This window comes from Propithecus coquereli, unplaced genomic scaffold (genome assembly GCF_000956105.1).
Source record: "Propithecus coquereli isolate 6110/MARCELLA unplaced genomic scaffold, Pcoq_1.0 Scaffold56, whole genome shotgun sequence".
Classification (NCBI taxonomy): domain Eukaryota; kingdom Metazoa; phylum Chordata; class Mammalia; order Primates; family Indriidae; genus Propithecus; species Propithecus coquereli.
This window is the reverse complement of record NW_012151507.1, coordinates 518,063-532,826: the sequence shown is the minus strand read 5'-3', so window position 1 is coordinate 532,826 and position 14,764 is coordinate 518,063. Positions and strand designations below refer to the sequence as shown.

General features: G+C 43.4%; 1 protein-coding gene across 1 annotated transcript in view; it reads left to right on the top strand.

Annotated features, from left to right (window-relative positions):
* The window catches only part of ILDR2 (immunoglobulin-like domain containing receptor 2), a 59,751-nt gene that overhangs the window by 28,769 nt on the left and 16,218 nt on the right, over positions 1-14,764 (top strand). The window contains exons 4-5 of the mRNA XM_012657768.1: positions 10,739-10,795; positions 13,596-13,742. Of these exons, the coding sequence (XP_012513222.1) occupies positions 10,739-10,795; positions 13,596-13,742 (204 nt within the window). The remainder of the gene's footprint in view (positions 1-10,738; positions 10,796-13,595; positions 13,743-14,764) is intronic.

Below are 14,764 nucleotides of genomic sequence, written 5' to 3'. Positions count from 1 at the left end.
GTTATTTGCAATACTGTGCCTGAAATTGTTATCCTAGTCTACAATAAACTTTTCTGCCCATTCGTATTAAAAAGCCACTAAGGACCTAATAAGAAATCAGTGAATTCTTGGGAGGGAACATCTCAGAATTTGTGATTGACTTTAGGGATGCTTGATGGGAGTGTGTTTCCTAAGTCTGTGCCGAAATGCCCTAGCACCCACCCCTGCATTACTGCTGCCTCAGTTTGAATCCTGTCCCCCCTCCACTCCGGTGACTTCAGTTAAATCTGTTCAGAAAGGCTACTTGTTGCCAAGCCTCCCCCTCCCCCTTCTCCTCCTCTTTGCCAGCCAGAGCCTGGTGCTGCTAACCAAGGAGATTTGATGATTAAAAGGGCCTCAGCTCCCAGAGTTCCCATGGCAACAGCCTCCTTGGAGGTCTTTGTTGCCTGCTAAAACTTTGATCTCTGAGAGTGGCTGCTGCTGTTTCTCTCTAAGATTTACAAACAGAGGAAGAGGGAAAAAGAATTGGGGGAGAAGAAAGAAAAAGTTTACTCCTGGCAGAAGGGAGAGAAGGAATTAATTACAGAGCCACACTCTAACCATAAATCTGGAGGTTGCTTCTTTGGAACATCTGATTTGGGCTGTGCCCACATTTTCATTTGCAGACTCGATTATGCTTCAGATATGCTTCAGATTATGCCTCAGTGGGGTTGATTCCCCCAAGGGGGCAGAATCATCCTTTCTGTCGTTAGCAGACACCTGTGCCTTCGCGTTTCCAGAACAGCTGAGATTACTCCATGGCTCCCATGAAAGAAGAGACAGAAAACAAATGAGAAGTGGCTTTTCAGGCCTCAGCCCTGCTGCCTTTTCTTCAAGCACCCTCTCCTAGCCCTGGCATCCTCTGCATACCTAGATGCCTCTGTTGGTCTTGTTTTTAAAAAAAAGAACCAGAAAAATACGTTGAAGGGATAGAGGAGAAAGAAGAGCCAGGAAAGTTAGCCAGGCCTCAACTGGAATCTGATTCAGGTTAATGACTGTCAATAAGAAGCATTCTAATAAATGAGGAGTAGGCTTTATGGTTTCTCCAAAGACATAGGATCATGCCTTTAATTCTTTGTAAGAAGTCTCCTTTGGCCTTCAGACCTCTTTATTGCATAATCTCAACCTTGCTCCTTGATAGGCAGCATGTAGAGTCAGTTTTGCTTCAAGTGTGATTTATATTTAAATTATCATTTAAATTTGACTAGTATTTTTGCATACTATGTCTCTAACACAGTGAGGATACAAAATAAATAAATGACAGTATTTTCTCCCTATAAAAATTACTGTCTTTTGGTGATGATAAAAGTTATATTTTTGAAGCAATTAGAGAAGAATACAAGAAAAGATTAAATCTGTATTTGGATATTAAGTATGTGGGCCATTGATTCTCTAGAGGGAGCAGTTTTGTCTTCCCAGGAGACATTTGGCAATGTTTGGAGACATTTTTTGGTTGTCACAACTTGTGAGGTGCTAGGGCATCAAGTGGGTAGAGGTCATGGAGGCTGCTAAGCATCCTACAATGCACATGGCAGCCCTCCTGTACCCAGCAAAGAATTATCTGGCTCCAAATGTCAATAGCACTGAGGTTGTGAAACTCTGATTTTGACCAAAGGTCTATCTGGACACTGGATAAGGTCTGTTGTGAACAGCAGGGGCTTTGAGGTCAGGCCACCCTGGACTCAGTACAGCAATATGACCTTGGACAAGTCAATACCTATGAGCCTGGGTTTCCTTATCTGTAAAAATGGGGGAGCTTTTTATAAAAGTTACATGGAAGACCTATTGTGAAGATTAAATGACATATGATAACTCAGTAAATGTTAGTTCCCTTCTCCCACTCCTTCCTATTCCCTACATCTTATCGCCAGTGTGTCACCCCTGATCTGAGGGAACCCTCTTTAGGGAATTCTACATGTGGGGGCTCCTGCTAAAGAGCTGATTTTCCTGCCCCCTTCCATAGGCAGAGGCTTTAATGGGCCATCTGTGAATTGGCAATCCTATTACTATTAGATTCACATTTTCTCAATGACATCTGTGCTGTGGCTTGCCAGTGGTGACCCTAACCAGCCCTGTGGAAATCTTCCTGCTGGTGGATTTGAGGGCATTGTGTCCCAGCGTGGTCGCTTCTGGCTGCTGTATTGTGGTGGCTGTTGGAAGCCCCCATTTCTCAGTGGATGTTCCTTAGTTAATTGCTGGGTGTTTATTGCCTAACCTAAACACAAGGATTCAGTCACACAGGCCATTCAGTGACGTCTGGAGGGGTTTGGAGAACACCTAAGACTCGGATTAGGATCTATGTGGGCCTGGGAAGACTTTAGGTAGGGCGACTTTATAATTTATTATCCAAACCAGGATACTCTGTTCAGAGTACAGGGGAGGAGAGGAGGTACTCTTAGTAATTTATGTCAAGACTACAGGCATAAACCGGAACTGTCCAGGCAAACTGGTATGACTGCCACCCATCTCTATATGATGACCACCTTGAAGGATATCTTATTGATTGAAGAGACAGAAGATCCAGAGGACTTGAGGGCAAATTAGTGTCCGCTCACTGTCACCTGCTGAACCCTTGCCACTAGTTCATGGGGACCTACAGTGTGCACATACGTCTCCATACTGCGTCCTTGAACCAAACAGACGGGCTCAGCAAAGGGATGAGGGTTTGACGTAAGAGTCGTTCACCAAAAAATTTGCACTACAATTTCTGAACGGTGAAGGACGTCAGTTGTGGCTGTTCCCGGCCCTGCGTTGTTGAGAGAACAAACGAGGGCTTGCAGGCGCCATCCCCTTCCCTGATACCCCAGCGCCCGGTCCCGCGCCGCGGCCGCTCCCCCCTTCATCGCAGCCCCTATCCCGCGTCACTATTTTTGCTTCACTTGTTGCTCGCCGCTGTGGGAGGAAACTCGGCCTTCAATGAGTGCGCATTCCTGCCGGCCGCGGTTGCCGTGGTTACCCCGGCAGGAGCGGGAGCAGCTGGGTCAGCCCGCGCGCTGCATTGTCGCCGGCTGCGCGCGCGCCGGCCCGCGCGGGGGAGGAACCGGGGGCAAGCGCGAGAGTGGGTGGCACCGAGAAATCGGCTCAGCCCCTGCAAAGAAAGAATCGCAGCCCCTGAAAGCCGGTCAGGAGACAGTCGTTCCATTTTTCTCCAAAGCCAGCTGCCGCTATTCAAGCGTGCAGGTTTGCGTTCACACGGGAGCTGTGCCTCCGACTTCGCTGAATTGGCTTCTCCTGAGAGGGTCTGGGAAGGGCTCTGCGGTCGAAGCCCCTCACACCAAGAGGTGGCTGGCCACAGAGCAGAGGGCAGGAACTCTGACAATCTGAAGCCGGCCAAGAGTGTGGCCCTCCGTGCCTGCCTGAGACTGCTAGGGCGTTTTTTGGTTAAGGAAAGTGGCCATTCTTGGTATCTTTCTATCTGTGCTGGTCTGATGGATGGAGCACAGTGAGTTCAAGAAGTCACACTGGGCTCCAAGAAACTCAGTCTCCTCCTTCCCTGATATCCCACCCTCCTCCACATCCTTTTTGAGTGAAATCTTGCTGTCTTCTGCATTTCATCTCAGGCCAAGTGGAGCATGTTATATTACTAAAAATATTTTGTATTTATTCACTCTCTGGGGGTGGGGGGTTGGATCACTATAGCACTTTGCAAAGACAGAGTACTTTGCAATCATTTTTATTATTGTTTATTAGTTTGCAGCAGCATGGTGAATGCTTTTTAATTAGATCATACTGTGTTATGATATATTCAGTAATCATTTTCCAGTTGCGGCTTTAGAAGGTGCTGAGAATTTCAATGATCTCCAACATTTCCTACATCCAAAAATTATACTTTAATTATATAAATAGAGCAATAATGTCACAAACACAAATTTCAGGGCCATTCACTGCAAATACTAGGAGACTTAAAAAGTAGTTGTTGCACATTTCTAAATCAAGGATCAGCAAACGTTGAGGAGTGGTGAGATACTGGGAAAAAATACTGGAATGGGGGCGAATAGACCCAGGTTCTATTCCTGGCTTGATCGTTAGTCAGCGGTGTAACTTTAGGTAAGATTGTTAACCTCCTACCTAAAGGTTCCTGAAAACGTGGAGTAGAACATGGACTAGATGACCTCTGAGATCCTTTCTAGCTATAAAATCTGATTCTAGAATTCCATGTGAATAGAAAAAGTCAGTTTCTTCGGCCAAGCTTATAATCACTGCCCACCCCCACCCGCAAAGTATTTATTAACAGTTGATTGCAGATGGTCCAATACTAGTTGTTTTATGGAAAGAATTCACTGTCAGAATTATTCTCCTCTAACACTATAAAGTGAACTAAAATGTAAAAGACCCCAAAAGAAAAAGTAAACACATGAAATGGTTAAGAATGTAGTTTATAAATATATATAAAAGAAAGGGAGGCTGTATCCACTTTTATGATAAATAGTCATAAACTCTATTGAATGCATGGTTGCCATGGGAATATAGAATAAAAAGAGGGATGTGTGCCCTTGGGAAATTTCCAATCTACTTGGGATTCCAGATCGCCGTAGAAACAATACTTAAAAGTATAGCCATAGCAACATCTTTACACTTAAAAGGACCAGAGAAAGGCATCTGCTCATCTCAAAAACTTAGGAGAGAAATAGTTTGGAGGGTTAGGAGCTGAGAGAACAGGGGGTGGATACAGTACATCCCTGAAAATGGATCTAGGGCATCTGAGGAAAGCTTGAAAGTGGGATGAAGCTGAGATGTGCCTTAAACAGAAGGGAGAAGAAGGGAACCACAAGGATCTGGGGAAGAAAGGCATTCCTCACTGTCCTAAACAGAAGGTTCATTTGTATAGTATTGGCAAAGCCCAGGAGGACTCCAAGTTAACAAGTTCAAAGAAATGAATGGAGATAACTATGCCGTCAGCAGTGGTGTTGTCATAAGGATGAAGGAAACATTGTTATCCATCCTTTTCATAAGTTGCAATGCATTGAACAATGTGTCTGTCATCATCAAGTGACTGAGTAGCCAGATCTAGGATCTGAAAATAAGTTTGTCCCAAATACAGAATTTCGGCGCTTTCTATTGCATTTTGAAGGCTTGGATTAATAATTAGAGCTTGGATTTAATTTTTAAGACTAGAGACAAAAACAATCTCCTTGGCTAAAATCTATGTGTACATTATATCTCTGTAATGACTTCCTTAAAAATACTCTAGCCTGGTGGTTCTCAGCTCTTGGGTATGGGGTAGGGTGGTGCTTTCATCCCCTTAGGTAGCAAGATGGGATGATCCAATGACTGGAGGATGCTCCTTGCATTGAGCCCTGAGTCCAGGCATGCTGGACACTCTGCAACACATAGAATAGTGATGAATGAATGAATGGATGGTTCCTTCATATTTGTATTAAGAGCCTACTTCCATCTGGGGTTGACAGAGGGCACTCTACAGAGCAGCAAATCAGAAGTCCAGCCAGAAGCTGAGCATACTTGAACAATGGGGATCTGCTAGCGGACACACGTCAAGGTCCTGATGAGGGTGGGTGAGGTGCCTCCTTCTGCTGGGCTGCTGGGGATGCCAAGCACAGAGCACAGTCCCCACCCTGGAGGAGTTTCTGTCCTGCTAGTGGAAGCACATGTAAAATAATCAGAGCATCCATGAGATAAGTGCTTTAATGAAGCCGTGTACAGTGGTCCTAGGGAGCAGGGAGGAAGAAGCATTTTCTCAGTGCAGTACTCTTACAGGGCTCTTCCAGAACATATCTGAGTCTTGTGGACTGTGTGCTGTGTGCGGTAAGGGATTGAACAAAGCAGTTCAAGTGCTTATTTTAGCAAAGAAGGTAAGTAAATTCTTCTTTGAGGGGGCTGACCTACCAAGAAAAGAGGATATAAAAACCCTGAGGAAATGCCACTAGGACATGATTTGTTGTGAAATGTGCAAAGATAGCATTGTGAGTAGAAGTGGGAAACCAGGCAAGGATTGCGTCTCCAGGGAAAGGTCCCATGGCCAGGTAGAGCCTGATGTCAGAAATGCAAAGACAGTTGATGAAAACGGATTTGGCAGGAAGAAAGTCTTTCTACTTTAGTAAGTCTTGTGACACAGAAGCAGATATCTACAACTGAGTTCTCATCCTCATGCAGTCGGACAAGCTGTGTGGGCTAGACCGCGAACCTCTCCAGTGTCTCAAGGGAACATGTCTTGTTCCTTTCTGTGTCTCCCCCTGGCCCAGTATACATTTGTTTGTTGAATGAATGAATGATGAATGAATGAATTAGAGAAATTCCAGAAGTGAGCAGGAACATGTACAAAGAGTACAGCTGGGGATAACTTCAAAGTGGCAGTGGCAGAAAGCAACTGAAATAGACAAGGTAAGACATGTAACTTGTTTTAGTCACAGTGCATGTTTCTGCCTCGAGCGTTCAACCCAAAGTGTGTGAATGTGTTTGGCCGTGGAGTTTGCGACAGTGTGGTATGAAACCAGCACTCGGTGTGTGTGCATATACAAACTATTTGTATGCCTGATTCATTTGGTCTATTCATGTGGAAATTTCTTAAAAGTAATGGATTCTGCAAGTTTTGGGAAAAACTGAGTGCTTACATGAAAACTGTATTTTCCACTGATAGTTTGAGCTATGGTTTGAAAAGGAGTAAATGTGGCCTTCTATTTGCAGGGCCTGCTTTCCATCCTTTCCTCAGACATTAAAGTGAATTGTAATTGCCACTCTTAAACTGCATCCTGCAAGAATGACAGTGATTCACGAGTGTTGGTAAAGTGCCGATGAAATCTGGAATGTATTTACTGCAATTGTTTAGATGCTCTAAGATCAGACCTTCAGAGAAGAAGAAAAGATAAAGCATTTCTAACTGGTGATAGCATTTCTTAGAAATTGTTAGGGAAGAAGCTGGAAGCAAAATGACTTTCAGAAATATAAGATTCCACCATAAATCCATTTTTTAAGATACCTTAGTTCCAATAAAATGTAAGTCATGGTATAAAAGCCAGAGAGAGCTTTGCACTCTCTCTACTGTTGACACAATCAATATGTTGGAACTGTCTGCTCTCCCAAAATTCCTACTATGTTCTGAATTCTGAAGACACTGAATTTTACCTACTTTACTGCATGACTCTGTCATTCACATTACTGTGGGACTACCACTACACAGGTGCATGGTGGGAAGCCTTCATCTTCTTCTGAAGTATTAGCTATTGACTGTTGCTTCAGGGCCAAGGAGAAGCTTGATCTATGTCTTCCTGTTGGAGTGACAAGCTTTGTGAATCTTCTGTCCATTTTTCTGATAACACCCTCTCCTTGTTTTAATTTTTTTCAATTACAAAAGTAAAAAAGTCTAAGGTAAAAAATGAAAATCCCTTCATTGTTCTTTCATGATACCCATTCTAGCTCCCCAGAAACAAGAGGGGCTATTTGTATTGTAATACTGTTGCTTTCAAATTTTAATTTTAACATAGGTGGCTAGAGCTTATATTCACTATCATTCTGTGTGTGGAAGCAGTGTTAGAACGCCATTAAGGTAACCTAAACAGCCTATGGGGAAATCCAGCTTTTGTGTTTTATCCTCCCATAAATACATCTGTGTGTATATATACCCTTCAGAGGTTGCAAACTCATGATCTCTGGGCTCTATACAACCCAAAGACATATTTTTATGGCTTGTCTAGTGCTTTAAAAATATATTAATTGGTCAGTGTGCAGGTAAAAGGGTTTACAAAAATGAAAAATATATGTATGTTAATTGATTGCCAACATTTGGAAATTAGGATATTTCACATAAAGTCTGGGATCTGGCGAATCTTGACAAATAGGATGACCTGTAACCCTGAAGACACAGGCAAGTGGTTAGAGGTGAGTAGCAGCAGCCCCCTGAAGATACCTGATCTGCCATCTGCCACACCCCCAGTCACCCCGTGTTGTATTATTTGCATTACCTACTGGCCTCTACAGACATTTGAGTTTGCAACTCCAATCACTGAGTATCAGATTTGAGAACTAAAAATGATATAGATGGGATGACCATATAATTAATTGTTCAAACTAGGACACCCTAAGAGTAAAAAGGGGTGCTATTAACAATGACGCTAGGACCGTAGGCATAAACTAGGACTGTCCCAGACAAACCAAGATATATGGTCTTCCTATTTATAGACCACTTCAGTCAACCCCTTCATTTTACTAATGAGAAAACTAATACCTAGAAAGGGACAGTAATTTGCCTGTAGGAGTCACCAAATGAGTTAATGACAAAGCTGCCCTAAGCACTCTGACTCCCAGTCCATTGCTTTTTCTAGCATTAAAATGCTCTATATAATAAGGATGAGGACTATATTCTCCTTGAATGTATGGATTTTTTTTATAGTTTATAATTACCACATAGCTAATTTCCCATGAGAGCTCACAAATTGGTAGCTTATATCATAAATGACATTTCTATTATGCATCTGAGTAATGATTTGGACTGTAGCACATCCAGAGATGTTTAAAACATTGGTAGGCTTGAAAACTAGAGAGTAAACACAAGCAAAGCTTCTTATTTTACTAATACAAGAGATGTATTTAGATGTGCCAATTGTCCAGATTGGGGGAAAAAAACCAGTAAAAGTCTACCATTAAGTAAGTAGCTGATAACTGGCTTGCTAAAAAAACCAAAACAAACTACTCCATATTGACTTGTTGATCATTGGTTATTGCCTGGTCTTCAAGAGATGTCCAGGATCCCAAATTCCCAAATCTTTGACCATCTGTTCATTGCTTTATTGAGTTTCTAAGAGATATTTGTACAGAGAACACTCCAGATGAGACCAGTGCACGTACTTAATCACTTGCTCAAACTTTGGCCCCAAATCCCTATCTAGTGTCCTACCTGAGGGAACCGTGTAAGCCTTCGGGGGCCCCTCTTAACCTTTGGTGAAGGCTTAGATCAAAGGTTAGCCTAAGAAGACACCTTTTTCCTGTGCCCCACATGCCTCCCACTTGTCCTTCCGAGGGACCTTGCGAGCAACAGAGCCATCTCACCCTGTCAAAAACTGCACAGGACAGAAAACAGAGAAAAGGAAGCCCTTTTTGCTAAAGCCAAAAGCAGAGTTGGCCTAAGCCTCTCACCCCATACTTCCTTTCCTTTGGAATACACTCTAGTCCCAATTAACTTTTTAAACATGGGCCCATCACCCACATAGACCAGGATACATGTTACCACACTGACCTCATAGAGTTGAGGAAGATCAAAAAAAAAAAAAAATGAAATGAGGGAAGACCCCTTTTGCCCCACTCAGTAACACCTTGCCCCAGCTACAGTGTCCTGCTCTCGTGTCCTGGAGGAGCCTCTTTCCTTTGACCTTTGTCAGAGCAAGGGACCAGTGACCAACAATGACCTTTAGACTCAAAATATGCACCGTACATTTGGGTAACCTTTTCTCTAATGCACCTCGACAAACTTTGAGAGGAAAAAGTTGTTTTCTAAACAAGCCAAATCTATATGCACGACACAGACCACTAGAGCTGTGCTGTCCAGTAACAACGTGGCTACTGAGCCCTTAAAATGATAATATTTTGGTGATACTCATATAAGTTAAAAATGGTATTACATTAATTTCATCTGTTTATTTTGACTTTTTAATATAATTACTAGAAAAGCTAAAAATACCCATGTTGCTTACATTGTATTTCTATTGGTCAGTGCTGTTCTAGAGGCGTCCGTCATGTATCTACTTGAAGTAGAATTTAGTTTTGTGCTTAGGTGCCACAGTGGCTTTTTACCATCACAAGCCTGAAAGGAGGGAAGTTTGCTAGTTGTTTCCTAGTGCAACCTACTAGTTTATCCAGAAGGCTGCAGTGTGGTAGAGATACCTGATACAGGGGCCGAAGTTCATCATAGAATGTTTACCTTGATATGAGAACATGGTGGAAGCATTCAGGACATCCTTTCATAAATCAGCCTAGTTTTTAAAAGGAATAATTTCCTCCCTCACATCTCCCAGCATCTTGTTTCCTGTACAGCTCTTTGCCTCCCAGCACCCCTGAGGGGCACCTGTTCTGACACCAGCTTTTAAGCTTCTGTGCCATATCATACAGAAGGCACTTGGGTCCATACAACGCCAGCTGTGGGTGCCATATGGAAAAGCCATACCATATACATATGTACAGAGTATTTCTCAAGCCAGAAGGAATGTAGAGGAGTGTGTAACGGATCTAGCTTTATCTTTTCCTTGCCTTTGAAAATTTTAATCATTGAAATATCTTTAGGCCATAAATAGAATCATGTAGTGAGATAATTCTGAGTTAAAACCAAATATGTACTTTTGTTTTTATATGGACATAGGACTGTGTATGAATGTATGAAAATGTAGATTGAACATTTAGATCCAGACAAGTTTGGCTTTTCAATGAAGTGTATGGAGAGCACATATAAATGAATGGGGATGGTGTATGTCAATCTGTTCATGCAGAGTTTTTCATATTGAAGCAGAGATTTCCTCCTCCTATAAATAGTTGAAGAGAAAGTTCTGTTTCTGCTTCTGCCTAGTTTAGGTGCAGCATTCACTTAGATGGCTCCCAGAGATTGATGGACAAGGTCATTCTCTTGACTGAGCCCAGCTCTGGGGATGTACCTCTCATACCACAAAGGCCATGGACCAATGGCCCCATGTAGGGATGATGTCAACTGGAGCCAGGCTTCAGGCTGTGTTTTCCTTTGGATTAACCGCTTTCCTTCTTCTTTTCCTTCCACTTCTTCTAGGCAGGACAGGGCTGCTTGCTGAGCTCTTGCCCAGTTTTGCTGTGGAGATTATGCCAGGTATTCAGTCATTTAACTCTTTATTTGCTTAATTTGCTATGACTCCATCTGCCTTGCTTCTGCATTAGTCACTAATTACTCCTTTAATTTATTTGCACATTTGTCTATATATATCTGTGATCTTTTCCAGGATGAACTAAGCCCATTAAAAGAGCCTTTAAATTGCATTCCTTCTGTTACTAGGTCCTAAAAGAATAATGAAAATTAAAAACAGGCAGAGATGGGAACCTAGTCCTTCATTGTCAGCTGTGCAGGCTCTTTGGCAATCTCTGTGCCCATTTTAGTATCTCACCTGTACCCCGATAGCTATAAGTATTCTTAACAGAATAACTATTTATCTGCATTCTTTATTTCCTAAGTTATATGTTTACCCATTCATTATTGTGCAACCATGTTACTCTGAATTGCCTTTCATAACATTATCAATTTTTTTTCAAACCTTAGGAAAGCTATGTACTCCTTCTCACTTGAAAAATACACATTTAGAGACCTTTATTATTTTATAGACAATTTTGGGGGCTTATTAGTTGCCTTAAGTCCCTAGGGGTCCACGGGCCACAGGTCAAGGACCCCTGCCTCCAATACACATCTCTGTCTTTTTATATAGCTTCAGTTGAACATCCCAGCCTAGACCAGCCCGCATCGGTTTGGTGCAGCTCTGTAGTCCCTAAGTAAAGGAGGCTCAGAGAGAAACAGGAATGAACTGAGGGGAAGGACATATCCAAACTCAAGGAACAGGAAAGGGTATGATTCAGTCTTGCTTCGGAGGGTTTCTGCCAAAGTTTTAAGAGCTGCCTAATAGCCACGGAGAGATACACAATATTCTTGGCCATTGGTTTTGGCTAAATTCAAGTTTTAAAAAACATCCAGAGTCTTCACAGTTGAGCTTCACTAGTTATTCTTCCATGAATTCTTCTAGTCCTTTCCCACTAGCTGGCCAACCTAAGTAGACATTCTTATTGATGTTGCTCCCAAGGGCACAAATAGATACCTCTTTGAGAAACTATCTAAAGTTCCCTCAATTTGTAAGCATTTGTTCATCACAAAAAAACAATGTTACATTATAATGCTTCAAACTAGATGCTAATCTTCCAGTCCCAAGAAAGCGTTACTGTATTTTTCGTATCTGGCCCTCTACGCCCAAATTTCCCTCCCTTTTGACTCCAAGAATCCTTTCGCAGATAATATTCTTTTGTTTCTCAAATATAATTTGCCAGTCTTTAATCCTTGACTCCCTGACCCAAGTTGTAGCCACCAGTCCATACAGTTTATCTAAACCTCAGGGCTTGCGTCTGTCTCAGCTGCATTACATTACTGTGCTCTTGCTGCAGCCTCTGCCAAAGGCTTCTGATGTCTGACGTCCTTGGCATGAATGCTCTGCAGACCCTTGTAGCCAGTCACAAGCCCTTCTCATTCCCTCACTGAAGAGAGGTTGACCTTGTTAATTTTAATATATCTCAGATGGATAAGTGAAGAGGGACATTCAGGAAATAAAAGTTGTTTGTTTTCTAAGGAAATTATGTTCTAGACAAAGTCAAATTTTTTTACCACTTTCATTTTCACCAAAATCAAATAATTTTACTATTATCACAGAACCCTTCATATAAGAAAAATGTCATATTTTCAAGCTCCCAACTAAATGTCCATTTAATTGAAGGAATTTAATGATCAAAATTTAAGAAAAACAATGTGTAAATGAGGTTCATTGTAAAGGGGTTTTTGGTGGATGGCTTTCAACCAAAGTGAATGAATCACTTCCGTTTTTTAGCTTTTAAAGGAAAGCACAGCTCACTTCAGTCTGTCCAGGCCTCCAGGGGGAAGTTTGGTCCTATTAGCCAGGTCCTAAAAGCATGATGTTGAGACAAGTCACCTGAGGGCTGCAGTCATTTTTGTCTAAGCCAATCAGAATTTCTTTCCTTTCTCTTAATCTTTTGGGTGCGTGAATGAAGTAGAACTCACATTCAGCTTCTGGCAGAGCGGTGAAAATAGCAGAAGTTGACAAACATACCCAGATATACACATCAGCCTTGCCATTCATCAAAGCTCCTATCCATTTTAGCCCTTGGCTATGCTGACTGTCTAGCATGGTCAGCTTGAGTGTGATCAAACCAAACCCATTCTCAGGGGATGGAGGCAGTGTCTTCTTTAAGTCTGTGTCTCTGGTTTTCTGTGGCCATGGACTGCTGTCCTGGTCTAAGCAGAAGGTTTGGATCTCAGCACTGGTGCTGACTACAAGATAGATGTTACAGAAGTGATCGGCAGGGAAGGGTGATGAATACAGAAGGGGCCTGGAACCTCCTCAGTATGGGCTACATTTCGACCACATAGACATAGAGACCTTTTTCTCAGGACTTACACTTTTGTAGACAAGATCAACCTGATGACAAAAGACAGGTATTCACAGAACGCACCACTTCATAGTCAGCAGGCAAGGCTCCCCTCCTCCCAGCCAAGACCTTTCCACCCTTGTCCCATCCTCGTTCTGACGCAGTCAATTTGGTAAACCCTTTCCCCAGTACTGGATCCCGAAATGCCCCCACTGTTTTGTGCTCGTCTTCACATGTGCCCGATATGATGCAGATCATCTTCTTCCCTTTCCTCCATGCCCCAGCCCCAGGGAGGTCTGCATTCCTCACTCTCAGTTTCTCTTCAGTTTCGGGGCTCTGTTCCCTGTTAAGAAACGCTGTCTTCCCCAGGTTCCTCCTCCTTACCCCTTCTCACTAGGGAGGTGCCAGTCAGGGTGTGCCCTGCCCCGAAGGGGGGCTGCCTCAAGTGTGGATTTCTCTGTGCATCCCTCCAGAGTGGGTGTTTGTTGGCCTGGTGATCCTGGGAGTCTTCCTCTTCTTCGTCCTGGTGGGGATCTGCTGGTGCCAGTGCTGCCCTCACAGCTGCTGCTGCTACGTCCGCTGCCCATGCTGCCCAGATTCCTGCTGCTGCCCTCAGGCCTGTGAGTAAAGTGACCAGTGGGGAGAGGTGGGGTGATCAAAGGAAATGCCACCTCTGCATCTGACAGAGCTCTTCTTCCGCCTCCTTTCCTTCCACCCAAAGAGCTGGTCTTTCCAGACTCTTTCCTCCTCTGGGAGCTGCTGGCTTCAGGGATGACCATCCTTGCTTGCTCCTCACCTCCATGCGCCTCTCCATGCTTTTTATCCACGCCTGTCACCCAGTGCACTTGGAATCCTCGCTGACACTACTGACAAAATGGAAGGGCAGGTTCAGGGTGGTGAGGTTGTGGGGTAAGACTGTGCCCTCTCCTCAAAGCATTCAAACTAGAGGAAACCTTCTCTGGTCATCCCCCTCCCATGCAGAGAACCTCCTCTTTTTATAAGCAGAGTGGGCAAACTGCGGCCTTCGGGTACCACCCAACCACAGATGAGTTTTATTTACTCCCATGATGAAATGGGCCACAATAGAGACTAGTCATCATTTGGGGAGTCACAATTTTTACCTTACTGTAAGCCCATGTAGGCATGAAGTTTGACACCCCTGCCATAAACCAAACACATCTTGAAAGAAGTATCTTTAGTATCTTTAGGAATAAAGCAGTTTTGAGGAGGAGTTAGGTTATCTACTCTGCTTCTGAAGTCACAGAGCAGAGGCTGTGTGCAAGTTCATTGCTTGCTTTCCTTCTCTGGAAGAAGTTCAGGCTCCTCCCTGAAGCAGCCCTGGGCAGCCCCTGTGCGAGGCCTCCTGCGGAAGGGCTGAGACAGCCTAAAGACAGTGTGGTTTTGAGTGGGTTGCTACTGTCACTGAGGATACTGCTGTGACAGCTCCCAGAACCGCTTAATTACGCAGTTGCCAGGTACTAAACACTGTAATTCTGTATGTCATTGCCTTTCAGTAGAGCTGGAGGGGAGTCCAAGGGAGTGTGGGAGAGTGGTTCTGCTGAATCAAGTCAGTCCTAGGAGAACAAACACACACACACACACACACACACACACACACACACACGTTCAGGAGCTCCCTTAA